The 19,310-nt window shown below is 52.4% G+C and overlaps 6 protein-coding genes across 6 annotated transcripts; 2 read left to right on the top strand and 4 right to left on the bottom strand.

The window, feature by feature from the left end:
• Positions 1-38: 38 nt before the first annotated feature.
• Positions 39-922, top strand: N7473_012663 (OPA3 family protein; the record flags this gene model as incomplete). The annotated part of the gene is made up of 2 exons (XM_057158602.1): positions 39-98; positions 155-922. 2 exons carry the CDS (start codon positions 39-41, stop codon positions 920-922), a joined length of 828 nt encoding a protein of 275 aa, XP_057002556.1.
• Positions 923-2,184: 1,262 nt separating this feature from the next.
• Positions 2,185-6,393, top strand: N7473_012662 (class I myosin myoA; the record flags this gene model as incomplete). Its single annotated transcript, XM_057158601.1, has 9 exons — positions 2,185-2,187; positions 2,276-2,509; positions 2,592-2,637; positions 2,700-4,880; positions 4,933-5,024; positions 5,077-5,324; positions 5,377-5,918; positions 5,974-6,012; positions 6,146-6,393. 9 exons carry the CDS (start codon positions 2,185-2,187, stop codon positions 6,391-6,393), a joined length of 3,633 nt encoding a protein of 1,210 aa, XP_057002555.1.
• A 633-nt stretch (positions 6,394-7,026) lies between these two features.
• Positions 7,027-7,827, bottom strand: N7473_012661 (uncharacterized protein; the record flags this gene model as incomplete). The annotated part of the gene is made up of 2 exons (XM_057158600.1): positions 7,027-7,161; positions 7,240-7,827. The coding sequence occupies 2 exons, from the start codon at positions 7,825-7,827 to the stop codon at positions 7,027-7,029; spliced, it is 723 nt and encodes a 240-aa protein (XP_057002554.1).
• A 748-nt stretch (positions 7,828-8,575) lies between these two features.
• Positions 8,576-11,052, bottom strand: N7473_012660 (WD40 repeat domain-containing protein; the record flags this gene model as incomplete). Its single annotated transcript, XM_057158599.1, has 2 exons — positions 8,576-10,017; positions 10,068-11,052. 2 exons carry the CDS (start codon positions 11,050-11,052, stop codon positions 8,576-8,578), a joined length of 2,427 nt encoding a protein of 808 aa, XP_057002553.1.
• Positions 11,053-13,778: 2,726 nt separating this feature from the next.
• Positions 13,779-14,533, bottom strand: N7473_012659 (SIMPL domain-containing protein; the record flags this gene model as incomplete). Its single annotated transcript, XM_057158598.1, is given in 2 exon segments — positions 13,779-13,964; positions 13,976-14,533. The coding sequence occupies 2 exon segments, from the start codon at positions 14,531-14,533 to the stop codon at positions 13,779-13,781; spliced, it is 744 nt and encodes a 247-aa protein (XP_057002552.1).
• A 284-nt stretch (positions 14,534-14,817) lies between these two features.
• chsF (chitin synthase CHS3) lies at positions 14,818-18,779 on the bottom strand (the record flags this gene model as incomplete). The annotated part of the gene is made up of 2 exons (XM_057158597.1): positions 14,818-15,992; positions 16,054-18,779. 2 exons carry the CDS (start codon positions 18,777-18,779, stop codon positions 15,080-15,082), a joined length of 3,639 nt encoding a protein of 1,212 aa, XP_057002551.1. The 3' UTR covers positions 14,818-15,079.
• Between the last annotated feature and the right edge of the window lie 531 nt (positions 18,780-19,310).

Raw genomic sequence — 19,310 nt, 5'->3', positions numbered from 1 at the left:
CTGCGGGCCTTGCTCTGACTTGTCTTCCTCAAGCAACCATGTCGTTGACACTCAAGCTCTCCTCCCTTGCGATTCGCACTCTGTCCAAGCCCATTGCCGTAAGTGTACACACTCGACTCACCACGCCCCTGGGGCTAAGCTGACACGCCCGCAGAACCAAATTAAGGCACAGGCTCGCGAACATGAGCGCTTCCGCAACATTTGTGTCTCAATGGCACAGGCCCTCCACCGATTCGACATGCGCCTCCGTCTAGGATCCATTCGCGATAACACCGCAACCCGCAAACAAGCCGAGGCTGCGGCCGAAGCTAAGAAGCACATCCCCACCTCGCCAACGGTCAAAACAGAGGCTGCGACAAAGGCGGAGGACGAAGCTGTGTTGAAAGCCAAAGCAGCAGCGGAAGAAGCGGCTAAACCTCACCATTACCGGATTCGACCTCTGTCCGAATCGAAAGCTATCGAGTCTGGCGCAAACTTCATCAGCGAATCCTTCCTCTTTATGGTCGCAGGCGGGTTGATCTTATTCGAGTCATGGCGCTCTCGTCGCAAGGAGGGTACACGCAGAGAGGGTGTTGAGGATCGACTGGCTGAGCTTGAACAAACCAACAAGACTTCGCGGGAAGCCTTGATAGCCCTGGAGAAGGAACTGCTGGCTCTCAAAGCCAAGCATGGAGAGCTGCCTAAGGGGACACACCGCATCCTGCCCCGAGAAGTGTGGGAAGTTGTTCCTGAGGTCGAGGAGCCTGAAGTTGAAGAGACTTGGTGGACAAGTATCACATCCTACATTCCGAGCTTCGGCCAATGGTCTCAAAATTCGACTTTGTCTCCTGCAGAGCCAGCGCCCGAGACAAAAGAAACCAAGCCCGCAGCCGACAAACCCACCGTGCCAGTGCAAACAGTGAAACCGAATGGAAAATCCTAGGCTGACATGAAGGGATCACGATGGATCTTATCAATACTCGATCATACATATTGAGCGTTTTGGCGTCGCTGTTTGACACATTTATTTTCTTTGATTCATCTCTTCAACTTGGATACCCTCCTCTCTTCTTTCTCGTTTGGCGCTGTATAGATAGCTGCCTATGTTTAGGTATAAAGACTTTCAAATTCATCTTTTGAGAAAAAATATCAGCAATCATCCCACCCCCTGAAATGGAGCGGAGCCGACAACTCCCTGCGAGACCCCTACTTGGATGTATGTCTTTCCATAATTCCACACCCCCGAATCTAGGACCTTTTATTGATCTTAGATTCCTGCACATCTCTAGATCCTACGATCTTCCTGATAAGCGCTTGATGCTGTTCTGTTCCTTTTTCTCGTAAATAAGAGATACGAATGAAAGATGCGAACGTGCATATTGTCAGAGAGACTCAGAGAAGAGCAATAGTAATCATGGTTCTAGACGAAGCGATAATGCATTTGCCATATTCTAAGTAGATCATGGGCCATAGCTCGGCAAACGACTACAGTATTTGTCAAGTATAGTGTCGGCCTAGAACTACTCTACTACAAATGAGGGAAGAGGCCCAAGAATGATCGAGTGGCGCCTAACAAAACAAATCTACATACTGGATGTACCCAACGAGAGCCGTGCAAAGACATCGATTTGCTCCTCTACTTGGAGGCGCTTACGAACATGCCAGGCGTCAGTTTTCCGCTCCCTTCTGTATGCCTAATGACGTCGGTGCTTCTATTCTTGACCCGCACGAGCCACAGTCCCTGACGCCCGTGGCTAACAAATTCTCCTGTTAAAGTTTTTCAGTGATAGTTCATGGAGAGGCAAATTCCGGGCACTAGATAATAGTCCGTAGTCAATAATCCCATACTTCGGATATGTGCCGAGACTTCCGGCTCTCATATAATCGAGAGTTCGTCAGCCCCTGAGGCAGCAACCGAATAGAACCTCGAAACCATAGAAACTGCAGGGCCCAACCAGACCCTCAGCAGTGTGGCGCAGTTGTGCGGGTTGTTTGATTTGGTTTGTTCTGGTTGTACGTAAGTCCGCAGCCCGCACGCCGCCTCCATTCCGCTTCCCTTCGATCGTCCACTCTGGCCCTTTGTCGCCTCAACATCCCTCCTCTGTGAAATTCCTCTTTTCGAGTGACTCAGATCCCCTTGATCACATTTGATTGATTGCACAGAATTGTCGCCTAGGCGCGAGATCTCGGGAGCTTGTCACAAACATGGTGAGTGGTTCATCCCCTCCCCCCGGTGTCGCAAGACAAGGCTACCGGAATGATCTGGACTAACCCCGCGATGTTTCATGGTTTATAGGGTCAGTCACGACGCCCCGCAGGCGGCGAGAAGAAGAGTCGCTTCGGGCGCAACAAAGCAGTCGCCGATGTGGGTGACGGCCGGCAGACGGGCAAGTCGCAGGTCAAGAAGGCCACCTTTGAAAGTTCCAAGAAGAAGGAGATTGGTGTTTCGGACCTCACGCTACTGAGCAAGATCTCCAATGAAGCCATCAATGATAACTTGAAACTGCGTTTCGAGCATGACGAGATTTATGTAAGGGAGCCGCCGGCGCAGCCGACTGCGGGGCAGCTGCTCCGCGCGGGATCAGAATGAAGGCTAACGGGTGTCATACTAGACCTACATCGGACATGTGCTGGTCTCTGTCAACCCGTTCCGGGATTGTAAGTGTATTTCCGAGCTGTGGTTCTATCATCAGGTTGCTAACAGACGATGTCTTCTATAGTGGGCATCTACACTGATAAGGTGCTCGACTCCTACCGCGGCAAGAACCGACTCGAAGTCCCCCCTCATGTATTCGGAGTCGCCGAATCAGCATACTACAACATGAAGTCCTACAAAGATAACCAGTGTGTGATCATTTCTGGAGAATCAGGTGCCGGAAAGACAGAAGCTGCCAAGCGAATCATGCAGTACATTGCCAGTGTTTCCGGGGGTAGCGATTCGTCGATTCAGCAGACTAAGGACATGGTGCTGGCCACAAATCCTCTGCTGGAGTCATTCGGTAATGCCAAAACATTGCGCAACAACAACTCCTCACGATTCGGCAAGTATCTCGAGCTTGAGTTCAACGCCAACGGCGAGCCGGTGGGTGCCAACATTACAAACTACCTTTTGGAGAAGTCTCGAGTTGTCGGCCAGATTACAAATGAGCGAAACTTCCATATTTTTTACCAATTCACAAAGGGCGCGCCGCAAAAGTACCGCGACAGCTTCGGCATCCAACAACCTCAGACCTACCTCTACACGAGCCGTTCGAAGTGTTACGATGTTCCGGGAATTGACGATGTTGCGGAGTTCAAAGATACTCTGGATGCGATGAAAATGATTGGCATGAGTGAAGCGGAACAAGATAACGTCTTCCGTATGCTGGCCGCAATCCTCTGGATCGGTAACATCCAGTTCACAGAAGATGATTCAAGCAATGCGTCAATCACGGATCAGTCGGTTGTCGATTTCGTGGCCTATCTGTTGGAGGTTGATTCGTCGCAGGTCAACAAGGCTTTGACCCTACGTCTATTGGAGACCGCTCGTGGAGGCCGAAGAGGTTCGGTGTATGAGGTTCCGCTGAACACGGTTCAAGCTGTCGCAGTTCGGGATGCTCTAGCCAAGGCCATTTACTTCAATCTCTTCGACTGGATCGTGGAGCGCGTCAACCAGTCTCTGACTGCCCGAGGGTCCATCACCAACTCGATTGGTATTCTGGATATCTACGGCTTCGAGATTTTCGAGAAGAACTCTTTCGAGCAGCTTTGCATTAACTACGTCAATGAGAAGTTGCAACAAATCTTCATTCAGTTGACGCTAAAGGCAGAGCAGGATGAGTACGCCCGCGAGCAGATCAAGTGGACTCCCATCAAGTACTTTGACAACAAGGTTGTGTGCTCTTTGATCGAGGATAAGAAACCTCCCGGTGTCTTCGCTGCGTTGAACGATGCTTGCGCCACTGCGCACGCCGATTCTGGTGCCGCCGACAACACTTTTGTGGGCAGACTGAACTTCCTCGCTCAGAACCCGAACTTCGAGGGTCGCCAAGGCCAGTTCATCATTAAGCACTACGCTGGTGACGTGAGCTATGCCGTCGAGGGAATGACCGATAAGAACAAGGATCAGCTTTTGAAGGATCTGCTCAACTTGGCTGGCTCCAGCAGCAACCAATTCGTCCACACTCTCTTCCCCAACCAGGTCAACCAGGATGATAAGCGCAGACCGCCTACCGCTGGTGATAAGATCAAAGCCTCCGCCAATGACCTTGTTACCACTTTGATGAAGGCGCAGCCCTCGTATATCCGTACCATCAAACCCAACGACAACAAGGCTCCTAGGGAGTACAACGAGGGCAACGTGCTCCACCAGATCAAGTACCTTGGTTTGCAAGAGAACGTGCGCATTCGTCGTGCTGGTTTCGCCTACCGTCAGACCTTCGACAAGTTCGTCGAGCGATTCTATCTTCTATCACCCAAGACTTCTTACGCCGGTGACTACACGTGGACCGGTGATTCCGAGTCCGGTGCCAAGCAAATCCTGAGGGATACCAGTATTCCCGCCGAGGAGTACCAGATGGGTATCACCAAGGTCTTCGTCAAGACCCCCGAGACTCTCTTTGCACTCGAGGCTATGCGAGACCGGTACTGGCACAACATGGCCATTCGTATTCAGCGTGCTTGGCGCAACTATCTCCGTTATCGTATTGAGTGTGCCATTCGCATTCAACGGTTCTGGCGACGCATGACTGGCGGTCTCGAGCTTATCAAGGTGCGCGATCAGGGACATCAGATCCTGCAGGGCCGCAAGGAGCGCCGGAGAATGAGTTTGCTTGGCTCTCGTCGCTTCCTGGGTGACTACCTTGGTGTGGGTAACAAGGGTGGCCCTGGTGAGATGATTCGTAGCGGCGCCAATATCAACAGTAAGTTAGAATCCATGATTTTAGATGAACCGCACCTAACCTTTTACCACAGGCTCTGAAGACGTACTTTTCTCCTGCCGTGGTGAGCTTTTGGTCTCCAAGTTTGGTCGATCCAGCAAGCCTGTCCCTCGGATTCTTGTTTTGGTGAGTTTCTTTGCCCAGCGCTGTTGTATGAGATGGACTGACAGTTAGCCAGACCAACCGTCATGTGTACATTGTGGCCCAAAGTATCGTCAACAACCAGCTGGTCATTTCATCCGAGCGTACCGTTCCCCTTGGTGCCATCAAGACCGTCAGCACTTCGAACCTGAAGGACGACTGGTTCTCGTTGGTGATCGGTGCTCAAGAACCCGACCCTCTTCTTAACTGCGTGTTCAAGACTGAATTTTTCACCCATCTTTCCAATGCCCTGCGCGGCTCTTTGAACCTTAAGGTTGGCGAAAGGTAAGACGAGATCCCTCTCCATTGACTTGAATGGAATCTGACAACGATACAGCATTGAATATAACAAGAAGCCCGGGAAGCTGGCGTACGTCAAGTCTATCAAGGACCCGGCAGCCGGTGCCGTCGACAGCTACAAGAGCAGCACCATCCACACTAGTGCTGGTGAACCTCCCAGCTCCGTGTCTAAACCCACCCCTCGAGCTAAGCAGGTTGCTGCTCGGCCCGTCACCAAGGGTAAACTGCTCCGACCGGGCGGTCCTGGAGGCGGTCCCTCGAAGCTGTCTGCTGCAGCTCGGAAGCCTGCACCAGTTGCTCAGCCTCTGCCCCAGTCAACCCCCCAGCCTGCTGCTCAACCTCGAATCGTTCCTCAGCCTGTAGCGGCGGTTACCGCTGCCGTTGCCGCACACTCTCGCAATCAGTCGACTAGCTCTGTGAGAGCTCCTCCACCCCCGCCCCCAGCTGCACCTCCTGCCGCTGCCGCCGCCCCTAAGAAGCCCACTGCCAAGGTTTTGTACGACTTTAGCAGCGACCGCGCCAACGAATTGACCATCCGCGCCGGTGAGATTGTGCAGATTGTTTCCAAGGAAGGAAATGGTACGTTATTTTCCATTCCAAACTTAATCAAGAACATGAGACTGATATCATATAGGATGGTGGCTCTGCATGAACACGACAACCTCGACTCAAGGTTGGACCCCCGAAGCCTACCTCGAAGAGCAAGTCGCGCCCACACCCAAACCCGCGCCTCCTCCCCCCACCCCCCGCTGCACCTCGGGCCACCCCCAGCCCTATCCCCAACGGCGCTGGTGCCGTGGCCGCAGCCAAGTCCAAGCCCGCCCCGCCAGCACCACCTGCCAAGCGTCCCAACATGGCAGGCCGCAAGCCCGCACCTCCCCCTGCTCCCAGGGATAGCACCCACAGCATGAACTCGGGCGACTCCTCTGGCGCCAGTGGCCGTGGTACACCCAACAGCACTTCCAATGCCAGTCTGGCTGGTGGCCTGGCTGAGGCGCTTCGGGCTCGCCAGAGTGCTATGCAGGGGAAGCATGATGATGACGATGAGTGGTAGATATTTCTCGATCTGCATGTGCAAGATTGTTCGTTTTACGTTCTGTTGTGTGTGCTTCATGTACCTGGTCGGTGCGCAGGTGCTGGATCCGTCTCTTCGTTTCTGCGCTTAGCGTTGGACCTTTCTATGCTTTTTTTCTCCTTCTTCTGCTTCTTGTTACACACCCCTTGTTTCTATTCCACATTCCAATTCCTTTTTCTTTCGTCTTTCTATGACGTTGTTCCTGTGTGTCTTGCAAGAAACGTTGATATGAGATTCTCGACATTGTCCATCCATTCTGGTTTCTTGATGGATATGATTCCAGGTCATTACTGTTTTTCTGTTGGTGGTCATGGACTGGCTGGTCCTGACCGTTTGCCTCTTCTTTCTGTTCCCCTTTTCCAAAGCTCAAGATTTGTTTTGCGGTTCGAACAAGTAGAAAGTACGAGTTTTGCCCGAGTGGGAATATATAGTGTCTACACGAGAAGCCGTTTAATTGATACAAATTGATTCAAAATGGACACATCACATAACATTTATGAAATGCGCATCGTATGCTTCAGAGATCCCTGTCTTCGCAGTCCCAAATGCCAGATATTGCTTCTCTTGATGGATCAAAGTCCTGGTAGATAGACATCAATCCCATCTTCCAATCTACAGGAACTTGCTAGCCAGGCTCATCAATCCAGAAGCACCACCAGTACCACCAATACCACCACCCTGACTCTTCATGTACATCTTCAGCGCCATCTCCGCAGCACTGTTCACAGCAGACTGCTTATCACCGTTCTACCCAGAAACCACAACGTTAGCATGAACCCAATATCACCACCTCTCCTCATCCACCAAATCTCAATATAAACTCACCATACTAGCCCCAGCCCCCTCTTTCTCCTCCCACAACTTCCCCGCCTGCGCCATCGCCAACCCAATCAACTTATTCTTATCCATCCCCCCATCACTACTCCCGCCACTCGTAAACATCTTCAACGCCTGCATCGCCGCACCGGCACCCACAGTCGAAGAATCGTGGCTGCGGCCCTGCTCATCGCCGCCGTTGTTGTACATGGCATTATGAGCCTGCACGGCGTGCTGCTCGTCGACTTCGATGCGGGACGGGTCTTGGAATTGGCCCTTGCGGTCGTTTAGGAAGGACAAAGCGGAGTTGAAGAGGGAGCTGTCTGAGGAGGAGTGGGATTGCGCGTGTTGGGCTGCGCTGCTGAAGTCGTCGCCGCCGCTGTATTGGCCAGAGCCGGAGTAGCGGGTGTCGTTGTAGTCGCCGTGGCGGCGGTCATCACGGCCGTAGGACTCGTTGCGGGACTCGTTGTTGTAAGAGTCGTTGCGGCGTTCATCGCGGCCGTAGTTCTCATTCCGACCCTCGTCGCGGCGGTTGTACGAGGAGTTATTATCCTCGTTGTACGAGTTGTTATCGTTATAGTAATCACGGGAAGCCATTTTGAGTGTAGTTGCGTTTAGTTGTAGCTTCGTTGAGTTGGAATTTGAAAGGTGGATGGATGTAAAAGATGGAAGAGTTGGATAGGCAGCTATGGGAAACTGGGAATGAGGGGTATTTACGTACAGCAGGAGTACGTTGCTTGGTTGGGATCGGAGTGGCGGGGTGGGGTTGTTATGGTGGAGCCCGATCAAAGCTGAGCTGAAAATGAGAGGTAGATGGAATAGGGATAGTTAGATGGGCAGTGCATTGCTGGTTTGGTGGGTTGCCACGTAGACCTGCAGGTCAGGTTAGAGGTAAATATGCATGGAGATTAGTGGTTGAGGGATTGATTGATTGATTGGATGGTGGATGATGGATAAATGGGTTTTGATGGCAGACAGATGGAATGTTCTCTTGCGATTGACTTTGGCATGTGGAGATCTCATCCGCAGTAGGACCACGTTTTTCTCAGGGTTAAACTACTGTAGGATCGATCTAGATATCTGAGCTTATACTAAGGAGCATTCCACAAGGAAGGAGATATAGATTCCAAGTCAGTTGATTCGCGTCATTCTATATGTGACATGCATCAAACAGCCAACAACACCAAGAAAGAACGAAACGATGATAGCATGAGTCAAAGAAAGAAAGAAGTTGCGATGAAAAGGAAAAAAAAAAAAAAAAATTTGGCCCTGGGTATCAGATGCATCAAACACGCAAAAGAAACAAAATAAGAAAGAAGAAAACCACCAGGTCCAATCAAGAAACCTACAACATAAACATCTCATACTCCTCATCACCCAAATTCCTCAAAAACCTCAACTCCCTCTGCCTCCCACCAACACAACACCTCTCATCCGCATCCAACTCGCCCTCACTCAACCACTCATTCGGCAAATCCGCCAACCCAAACGCCTGCCCCCAATTCCGCCGTTCAAACTGCATAAACCCGCCGAAATGCGGATCCGTATTCGCAACCCAAATCGCCCCACCATCAGGCGCATAGTCTGCACCACCAATCTCGCCAAAGAAATCATGAACTTGGCGAGATTGGTACATCTGCGCGTCGATAATGGAGATGCGATCTGCGGGTTCGGCGCAGAGAAGAGTGCGGGGACCGCCGCCGACGGAGGAGAAACGAAGGGAGCGGTAGCCTGCGACGTCGGAGTCGATTGTTTCGAGAGCACGCCATGTTCTAGCGTCCCAGATGATGACTGTTTTGTCTTGGTTGCTTGTTGCGATGTGGCGCATGTCGGGGGACCAGGCGCAGGCGAAGCCGAAATCGCGGTGGCCACGGAGCGGGTGCACGGGGCGGCCGGTGTCGGCTTCGATGACCCATGCGTCTGGGGAGTCGCCGATGACGACGCGGAGACGGCTGTCGGGGGAGGTGGCGGTGCAGTTTATTGGGCGGGAGAGCTCTTGGTCGGAGAGGAAGATGTTTGTTTCGCAGTCTAGGACGCGGAGGTGGCGGTCATTCGAGGCGAAGACGCAGATGGGGGAATCGCCGGATCGGTTGCGGATGATGTCGACGTGGTTGGTGATGCCGTCGTTGAAATCGGGGGTGACTAGCCCCTTTGCGCCGGAGCCTTCGCCGCTGGTTCCGCGGAGTGCATATTCGCCGCAGAACCCGCCTGCGATTGTGAGACCGTATGCTGATTTCATACTGGAGATCTTGACGGGGCTGAGGAAACCTGATTCTGGGGCAGGACGAGTGAGATCAATAAGACAGCGGATATCGTCAAAATCGGGTGTCCACGAGTAGACTTTCGACCGGCTGGCAAAATGGACGGTGTTGTATCCGGGGACCGAGATCAAATTGCGTAGTTGAAAGTGCTCGACAGTCGCCTTATGTTCCGTGTGCATTGATTTTGCCTGGAAGAAGTTCTCGTCCTGCGGGAGCCTTTCGGCGAGCATGTTATGCGAGTAATCGAGGTTATGGTAGGAAGTGTACCATGCATCGCGGAGTGCTCGAGCATCAGACCGTTTCACCTTGAGTGTTTCTGCCCAAGGCATCTGCTGTAGATCGTAGAAACGACCGTTGAACCCGCATGGACGGTGGATCTCTAGTGGTTGTTTCCAGCCCATCATCTTGGACAGAGGACGGAGCTGTGGCGGGACTCGGTTCTCCGAATGGAAGCCATGTGGGATAATGTTAGATTCGACCATCCAGCGTTGGATAAACTCGTCGATGGTCAAATTTCGTTCATATGCTAGATCTGTCAGAGACATTACCGATGACGAACGGGGAATGGTACCATACTGGTTGTGTGGATGATGGAGGCAGGATGCCATTCAACATCCTCTTCTGGTATGTTGTCCACAGGGAGTGGACCTGCCGGAGGAAATTCAGGCGCCAGTGCAGGGACCTGTGGCGGATTGGGATTTGTCGGTTCGTAACTGATAGTTTGGTAAAAATCATCCAGATTCACATCGTGCATTGCAGTCTCGCGCGGCGAGTGCCCAGCGATATACTGGTGGTAGTATTCTTCCTCGTCGGGATAGAATTGGAGCAAGTCATCCAGGTCATCATCTGGAACGGTCGACGGCGATGGGTGTTCTTCCTCACAGACGGAGTCATAGTCCAAGACCATTTCCTTCCGAAGCTGGTCGTTCTGACCCGCAATTGTCGCGATATTCTGCCATGTCGCGGTTCGCTCGATCAAGTCCTGTACGGTGCTTTCCATGTCCATATCACTATCAGTTGTCTGCGAACCCGGTGATGGGTCCTCCGATGCCGATCGGAAGCTGTCCGCGATAGAGTGCGTCAAGTAAAGTCTTTCGGCCGAAGTATCCGACATATTTCCTTCGGCTTCCATGAGCCCTGCACCGGCTCGATGGAATGACGAGACACCGCCAGTAACAGCATTCACGACCTGATTCACGATGAAGGAACCGCTCTCATCGTTGACACCGTGGGGATATTGCGCGACGGCTGCCAAAGCTGCGACTCCGACATTGTGCAACCGCTGATCCTCTTGTGAGGCCATATCGACGGCTGTAGTCACAAAACCAGAAGTAGACGAGCCACGACGAACTTCCGTACTTAGAGCCGACACATCGTCGTCATCAAGAATAGCGGGCCTGCCGCTGGGGACGTCTGAGGGATCACTATTCATACGTGGAAGAGCCGGCACTCCAGCGGTATCACATGACCCATTGCAAGACGCAGGCGGCGAGAGATAGTCTGACTGGCGAGACAAATCTGATGAGGGCAGCGTAGTTCCAGCGTTGCCGTCACCACGCATTGCCCGTCATGGAGGGTCGAAAAAAGTGTCGTTGTCTCCCGGGTCCGGGGAGATACCGAAATGGTGGGGTGAATCCAGAAGCGAGAGCTAAGTGCCTGCAAGACAAAACCCGCACTTCGGAACAAGGCGACGGAAGTGATCTGTAGAACAGTCGTGCCAGGCACAATGCACAACACAGGCAGAGGATCAAATCCCGGAAAAGCAGAATCGATCGGGGTTGATTGGTAGCGGGGGTTACACAGAAATGGGGACCGTTGAAGCAGAGGCTGGCACCGTTTCTATGGTCGCAAGATCCTGGATTCGGAGGTTTCCTTATTGCACGTTCTCTCCCCTTTCTATGTCTTGACTTTCACGAGGGTTTATCACCTGGCAGCTGACTGATACGCACTGAAGTTTCCGCACAGCGTGGCTTACTGGGTCTCAGACGCCGACGAAAACGAAGGTAGTTGATGCGGGCGGAAGTAAAATGCCGAGGGAGGGCGACGGTTGGAGTCGGGGGGGGTAAGTATAAGATGGTCAGATCGCACGGGCTGCAAGGCCAACCAGGGATGGATGGACGGGATAGCGGGGAGTGCGAAGCGCGAGTAGTTAACACCCGGGGGGATGAAGAGCGACCGTAGGTAAATGCAATGGAAGCTAGGCCAGGAGTCTGTACGCCGTACGCCGTTCGATTGACAGGAGTAGTAACTTTCAACGCTACCGGGGCGAGCGACTTGAACGTGGCTTTCACGCCGTTAAGTCTTCAAATCGGACGTCCGGCTGCTGGAGAAGAGTTGGAGAACTGAGCGCAGGCCGTTTTTTGGGGCTAGCGCCTTGACAGGTCCAGGATGGCGGATGCGGGCGATGCGATTGGGAAAGGCACGTAACCCAGGAAAAGCAGGATAATAGGATTAGTTCAGCAGGCACCAACTGGAACTGTCCGAGCGTACTTTTGTCGCATGGACATGACAGACGGGTGGATGGGATGAGACGATGGGCAACGCGAAACGTGCAACGTGTGCAAGGGCAGGGCAAGGAAGATCCCGGTCAAGATATACTAGTATGTAGTGGAGAATAACACTCCTGGTCAAGTCAGAGCCCGGATGATCCCCGATTATTCTGGTGATGTGGTCCCAGACTCCCAAGATAGAAATCGAGGCTGATAAGCGGGATGTAAGATGACGAAACGAGAAGTGGAGTGGAGTTGGAGTTGGAGTTTGGTGGGGGGAAATGGGAAATGGGCGGGCGGTGGACAAGTAGTCAAGTAGACACGAATAAGGTTGGTGGAATGAGAAATGGGGGAGGCAGTGCAGGCAGCTGAAGAAGGAATTAAAGATCCAATAAAGGATGAACAAGAAGACTGAGTCAGGAGATGTTGTTGGAAGCACAATCCTGCCAGAAGAGCTGAGCTGAGCTGCAGCTTTTCCAACTGTGAGGTTCTCAAAAATGAGATGAACGTAAGTATTAGTCAGCAGAGCCACGTTCGTGTTTCTTGTGCCAAGAAAGAAACCTGAATATACGCAGTACTTCCAATCCGAAGTACTCCTCCTACATCAAAGACACGAAACCTACACAATTCATATACCATCCACCTACTTCCAAGAAACCCCCTCCATATCCATCTCCATCTCCCCCTTAAAAGTCAAACCACAATCCCTACAATGATCATCACCCTGCACCTCCATGTAAATAATCATGCAGGGAGCGACGCACTGCAGATCCATCCTGGCCAATGCCCGGATGACCTGCGCTTTGATCCATTGGGCGCTCTTTGGGCTGGGGGCCGGGGGGGGGGGATGATATCCAAGCCACAGCCCTTGACAAGCGGGGGCGGAGTTTATAGCCGGGTCAACATCAAGTAGGATCCGAAGAGCTTATAGCAGCCACAATTATCGCCGCTGTACCCTGTGGCGTGGCTCTGTACAGTACTAGACTCTTAGTGGTAGGACATAAGACACGTATGTGGCGAGTGCAGAAGAATTAAAGGGATTGAGGATCGTGTCATACTATCGAAGTATATTCTAGTCTTTGAAGGGAATGGGCAGATCAAGATAACTACGGAAAGTATCTCCAAGCGTATGAAAGTAATCTGAGTGATCATTATCCTAGTAATGGCCGAGTGTTCATTTACTGTAGTAATTTCCAATGTCTTTTATCCTCCAAGCCTACCAATTATGCTCTGATACTTGAGACAACCGAGAAGATCAGAATGGCATATAATTAAGGCATCAGGTCTCATACAAGTCCAAAAATGGAAAATGGCAGATCACGGATCATGGATGACTCGGCAAAATAGACAGGTCCGAAAAAAAGCAATATGGATTCACTTGGGCATGAACAGGCTGAAAATAGTAATATCAGATTGTACCCGATCTCCTTTTTGACACACGGGCCAACCGTCCCCGGAGTTAGTTGCTGTAGATCTGTAAATTAAGCCTGGATGTCTAAAAGAGGCAAGAGATCCAATGGCGTGGTGAATGACTAGGTATCAAGGATAAATGATAATGGCACAGTATGTAGGAAGGAAATGAACTACTTGTTAAGTTGGGTGTGCTCCTTCGAGTTTAGATTTGAATCAATAGTTCTACTCCTTCGCCTACGTTTGTTTTTACATAGAGTGAGTAGGATGTGGTTCAATCCAATTTGAAGTATGTTTGATTGAAGAGCAACTATATAGGCTTCAACTAGATAAGATATGTGATAGAACCGCTTATCTCAAATGACGTCCCCAACGAATATCTCTCATCCTACTTCTCAGGAACAGACTGAAACTGCACGCTCACCGAACTCGTAACCAGAATATCCGGCGGACTAAGATCCAACATCTCCGTCGGCTCCGGCCCACTACTCGCAGCAGCCCCCCCAACAAACCTGCCCCTTGGGATCTCGTCTGCCCAAACGCAGTCGGGGCACCAAACCCCCCAAAAAGCGATCTAGAGGGAACATGCTGCGTAGTCGCCGTCTGCCCCCCATCCATAATCTCAACCGGATAAACCTCCCTCCCCACAGCCCCCGCATAATCACCCGCCTTACCCACCGCATCAGCAATAGCCTCCTTCCGCATCTGCGAGCGCAAGTTTTTCTGCGTCTCCTCACTCAAACTCCAATCAATAGCGCTGATTTCCACATTCGAGTAGCTGACGAGTTGGCCGACGACTTCGCTCAACTTGGTTATATCGCGGAATATCACGCTCAACGACATCGAGGCTTGATACACCTTAGGTAGGGGTTTGTTGTCTTTGTCGCGGGGGGTGTAGTTTCTTGTGCGGAGGAAGGTTGAGGCGAATTTTGTTACGGCGGCGGAAGAGGTGGCGGTGCCAGTGGTGGTTTTTGGGGAGAGTGTTTTGAAGAGGTCGCTCAGTGAGTTGGAGCGGGTGAGGACATTTTTGGAGACGGTTTCTAGGTCGGGGCCTTCGGATTCTACCGTGAGGCGGAGGGTGCCTTGTTCGGCGAGGCGGGTGATGCTTGATTCGCCGTTAACATGGATCTTGAGAGGTTCCATTTTGTTGTGGGAATTTGGAATGTTGAGATGTTTTGGTAAACTTGACTTTGTTGATGGTTGTTAGGACACTTATGTAGTGCGGGGGAACGCTAGGCACCAAGCTCCCGCAGGACATCGTTCCGCCTGTGCCACGGTGGAGGCGGAGCAAGACGCTGGGCGGTCAAGCCACTTCTGGTGCCTGAATCTATCATCTTTGGCGTCAATTTCACAAGTACTCGGATTCAGTATATAAACTCTCGTCACTCGTATAGAGCTAGACATTGACACATTCAAATGAAGTATAACACCAAAATCATTCCCAAGTTCAATATTAGTCTGCAGATTAAGTACAAATCCAAAGCAAAGGACAGACAATATCGAAAACGCCATCCCGAGAATGTCAACCTCAAGTGCTTCATATGGTACGTACGATGGTATGGAAAATGGTATGTAAAAGGCAAAAATAAATCACAGTCAAAATAAAGTAACACGCAACAAGAAACCAAAAAAATAAACAAGGACGGTCGGGTCCTTCGAGAATGAGAGGCGTGAATGCTGGACCCGCTTCTAATAATCCGAGTACGCCTCGTAATTATTATTCGGATACCCGTTCATACCGCCAGAGGCATGCGTCTGCTGCGGCTGAGTCCAGCCATTATTCCGCATACGGCGCTCCTTCTCAAAGTCGCGCCAACGCTTCATGGTGATTTGCGTGCTGTCGAATTCACCTTCAGCCGCGCCGTGACCCTTATCCTTTTCACCGGCTGTCTTGCGGGTATCGCCCCAGGAGAAGTCGTCGAATTTCCAGAACGCGTACGTTGGCAGGACGAAATTCCAAATTGGCAGGGAAAGCAGGTAGATCAGCATCCAGAGGACGTAGACGAGACGGTGGGCGGTGACCACGATGAGAACACCGGGGAGACCGAGAATCAAGGCGAGCAGGACCAGGGGGATCACCTGGACAGGCTTGCGGACGATGGAGGAAATAACGACGTAGATGGTGAAGGCGATGGCGGCGGGGAGGACCAGAGTACCGATCAGCTCGATGAAGATGACGAATTGCATGCTGAAGCAGAATGTTCCGCAGAGGTCGCGCACGAGCACCAGTTCAAGAAGGTTATGCACGGTACTGTTAATCCAGCGACGACGCTGGGAGAGCAGGACCAGGAACTTGTCTGGGACGACTGTTTTGCAGACGGCCTGTGGGACGAAAATCTGCTTGCGCTTGGGGAAGGTCTTCAGCATCAGGGTGGTCAGGTATCGATCCTCACCAAGAAGAAGCAAGTTCTTCTTGTGCAGGGTGTCAACCACGTTTTCAGAGTAGTGCTCGACAATGTCCGGGTTGGCCAGGATAGGCACCCAGTAGTTCTGTCCACCCTTGGGAGCCTTGATACGGTACATCGAGAAACAACCGGGCAAACAGGTGACACCACCGAAGACGGACTCGAAAGACTTGGCTTGGTGGTGAGAAATGAAGTATCTAGGGGGAAGAATCGTTAGGATGTCATCAATAAACACCGCAGCAGGCAGAAAAAACATACTCGAAAACTTGAATCATCGTAACCCAGCTGTCAGTCTTGTTGGCAATCTTTGTTTCTCCGCAAAGACCCATGACCTCGGGATCCTTGACCATCGCGGAAATCATATGCGTCAAACTATCCGGGAACACCTTTGTATCGGCATCGACCATGAGAACAACTTCGTAGAAATCCGGCGGAATTCCCGTAACATTCCACATGCCATTGAACATCTCAAACTCGAGCTCAGTCATACGCTCGTCGAACATGACCTTTTGCAAGAACGACATCAGGATAATCTGACTGTCACGCTTACCACGGTTACCGGGCTTGGACTGGGTGGCTTCAGCGGGGGTACCGCACTTGACGATAACCATCATAGGCACGCGCTGCTGCTTCTCGGGAGGAATCATGGAGGTCTCGCCGTAGTCATAGAAACCGGAGTAAACCTTGGCCATGTTGTGACGCTTAGATCCAGTGGCAACGGCGACGTAGGAGAAGGGCTGGACTTCCTCTGGGGGAACAACGTGGTCCTTGACCATGCCAAGCACGATTTCCGGAGTCGAGAACTCTTCACCTTTACCCTTGATCATTCCGTCACAAATAACCAGGATGGTCTTGTGGCTGTTCGGGTAGTCGGTCATGGCAATCGAGTCAATAGTCGTCCGAATACCCTCCTCACCTTCAGAGTAACAAGTGACAATGCAAAGCGCGTGGGCCAATGGATAACCAAAAGGTTGCCAGTCAGGTGGAGGCTGCGGAACAACAGATTCGTGAATGAAGCCAGCGGGTCCAGGGCCCTCAGATTCAGAGATAACCGTCGAAAAGCCGGGTTCTTGCTGCCCGTTGCCGACGAGGCTGGTTCGACTTGCACCAGGGTTATGACGGGCATCGACGCTGAGAGTTCCACCACTGCTATTATGGCTGAGTTTGTACATGGGATTGCTGTTGGCGGAACCGGGCATGAGTCGAGAGGTCGAGTTCTGGCTGGCCATGGTGACATGTTGCCTGTTTTGCTTTCCGGTGCCGGTGCTGCCAACCACATAGGGGCTGGAGAAGCGAGACGTAGTAGGCAAGAAACTGGCGCGCTTGCTGACACGCTCAGGAACCGGGGGGTCTGCAACTCGAGGACCAGGTCGATAAATATCGTTAGACCAGTCTTCGATCTGCTGGTTGCGTGTACGGGCATCGGAAGCCATGCTGGTCTTCTGGGCGGCGAAGCGGGGAGCCAAGAACCATTGGAAGAGCAGGGCAAAGGCGAACTTGACGACGACGATGGACAGAATGAAGATCAAAGAGACGTAAAGCACGACCTTGGACGCAATACAACCGACGGTGTCCGTGTCAATGCTACCCACCTTGATGATCTGGGTGAGACACTTGCCAATCTTCTTCTGATCTCCACTTTGAAGATAGTAGGTGAGATCGACACCACGAACAGCAGAGTTCTGGCGCAGCTCATCAAATTCAGCCGGGTATTCCACCTGGTCAGTGTTGAACCACCGCAGAAGATCCAGATCGAGAACATTGCCAGAATACACGGCAAGGTTTCGGCTCTTGTTCTTCGTATCCTCCCAAGTGTAGTATACATCGCCAGACCCGTTCAGCTCGTAAAAGGCGTCCCGGGCGGACGCACTAGTATGGCAGCCCCAGCCATCGTAGTAGGAGGTCGTGAAATTGGGCTCGGAGGAGCCGTCCTGGTTGAACGCTGTGCAAGGGAAATACCAACCAAGGTCTCCCTTGGAATTAGTAGGGACACCACCGCCGTCCTTGGCGGTGATAAGTCCCTTGCAAGCACCGTTGACTTGTTGGAAGAAGAAGCTGCCATCCTGGCCACCGTACTTGTGTGGAAGATCATACAAGACGTTGGTGTCAGCCGGAATGCCCTCGGCCTCAGGGTGTTTCGATCTGGTCAAGTCGTAGGCCTTGCCATGGAAAATCATATATCCACTCCCTACCTCGTTGACCTTCAGACGAACAGGGGGTGTCCCGCAGACCACGGCCGTGAAACCGAAGGTCAGGAAACCCACAAAGGCGGCGATCATGAGAATCAAACTGATCAGGCCGATCTTCTCTCGCCAGGCAGTCCGCTGCTCCTTCTGCGGCATACCAAAGCATTTCAGCACAAAGTCAGGCACCAAGCAACTGACCAAGGCACAATACGTTGTCCACAAGTCTGGCGGCCGTGCTGCATACATTGCTTTCTGTCGTCTCCTTTCCTCTGCGGACGCGCCGCTCTTCGACCCCCGGTGAGAAGATCTCTTCTTCTTTTTCGATCGATGCCGACTCGGCGCGCGGTCCATGGGTTTATTCACATTCCCGTGCGCGCCATACAGCTGCTCCTTCGATTTCGAATCTATGCTCTTGGAGCTGTTTGTCTCGGCCTCGGGGTCGCGGTCGAGCAGGGGGTCATCGCCCGTGGAGGACGGGTGGACGGGCATACGGTGAGATCGCTGTCGGTAATGATAATTGGGGTGATCCCGGTCCATGTGGCGCCGTTCTGGCTTGATCAGGCTCTTCTTGCGCTTCACGTCGCCGCCGCGCTCCATTCTTTCCTCATCCGTCTCGGCGGCCCTGCGGTGACTTTGCGATCGGCGACGGTGGTGTCGGTGGGAGGACGGAGAAGTTGGGTTGTCGCTGTAATGACCAGGGTCGAGGTCTCGGTGTCGCCGACGGTGAGAGGGCTCGCGAAAGGCGCTGCGCTCCTCACGCCGGGGCGAGGCCTTGCCAGGCCTTTGCGGCAAAGACATTGTGGTCCTATCGGCGGGGTTTCAATCAGATAGGCTCCGAGACAACAGAGGAGATTCCGGTTGTGGTGGAAAGATGTCGCACTCACTCTTAGATCGCCGCGGTCATGCACAGCAGTGTTGTTCTGCAATGATTGTTTCTTTGGAGGTGGAAGTTTCGCCGTGCGACTAGCACATAATCGACTCGATGCGATCAGCGGAGAAAACGGGGCTGCCCGATCTGCGCAGGGCTCGTATACGGTCGCGCGTCCGTGAGAATTCCAGTTCTCAGTCAGGCACAGTCGCAGACGCGGTTCGAGAACGACCCGACGAACACTGCGGGCTCAAATTCAGTCTCGACTGGCGCAGACTGCAGGTTCCCAGGTGGTAGTGCTGGACAGCGGTCGGCCGGTGCAACGACACCCGGGGGTGGAGAATAAACAAAGTGGTCCACACACGATGGGTCGAGGAGCGAGTGACGGGAAGACCAGCAGGTCCAATGAATCAACTTTGAACGAGAGGATTGGCCACCGATAGCGAATGCAGAATGTACCT

The sequence above is a fragment of the Penicillium subrubescens genome (assembly GCF_028828155.1).
Source record: "Penicillium subrubescens strain IBT 31985 chromosome Unknown utg000011l_segment0_segment0, whole genome shotgun sequence".
NCBI classification, from domain to species: domain Eukaryota; kingdom Fungi; phylum Ascomycota; class Eurotiomycetes; order Eurotiales; family Aspergillaceae; genus Penicillium; species Penicillium subrubescens.
Note: the sequence above shows the minus strand (reverse complement) of the source record. Positions and strands in the feature narration are given on the sequence as shown.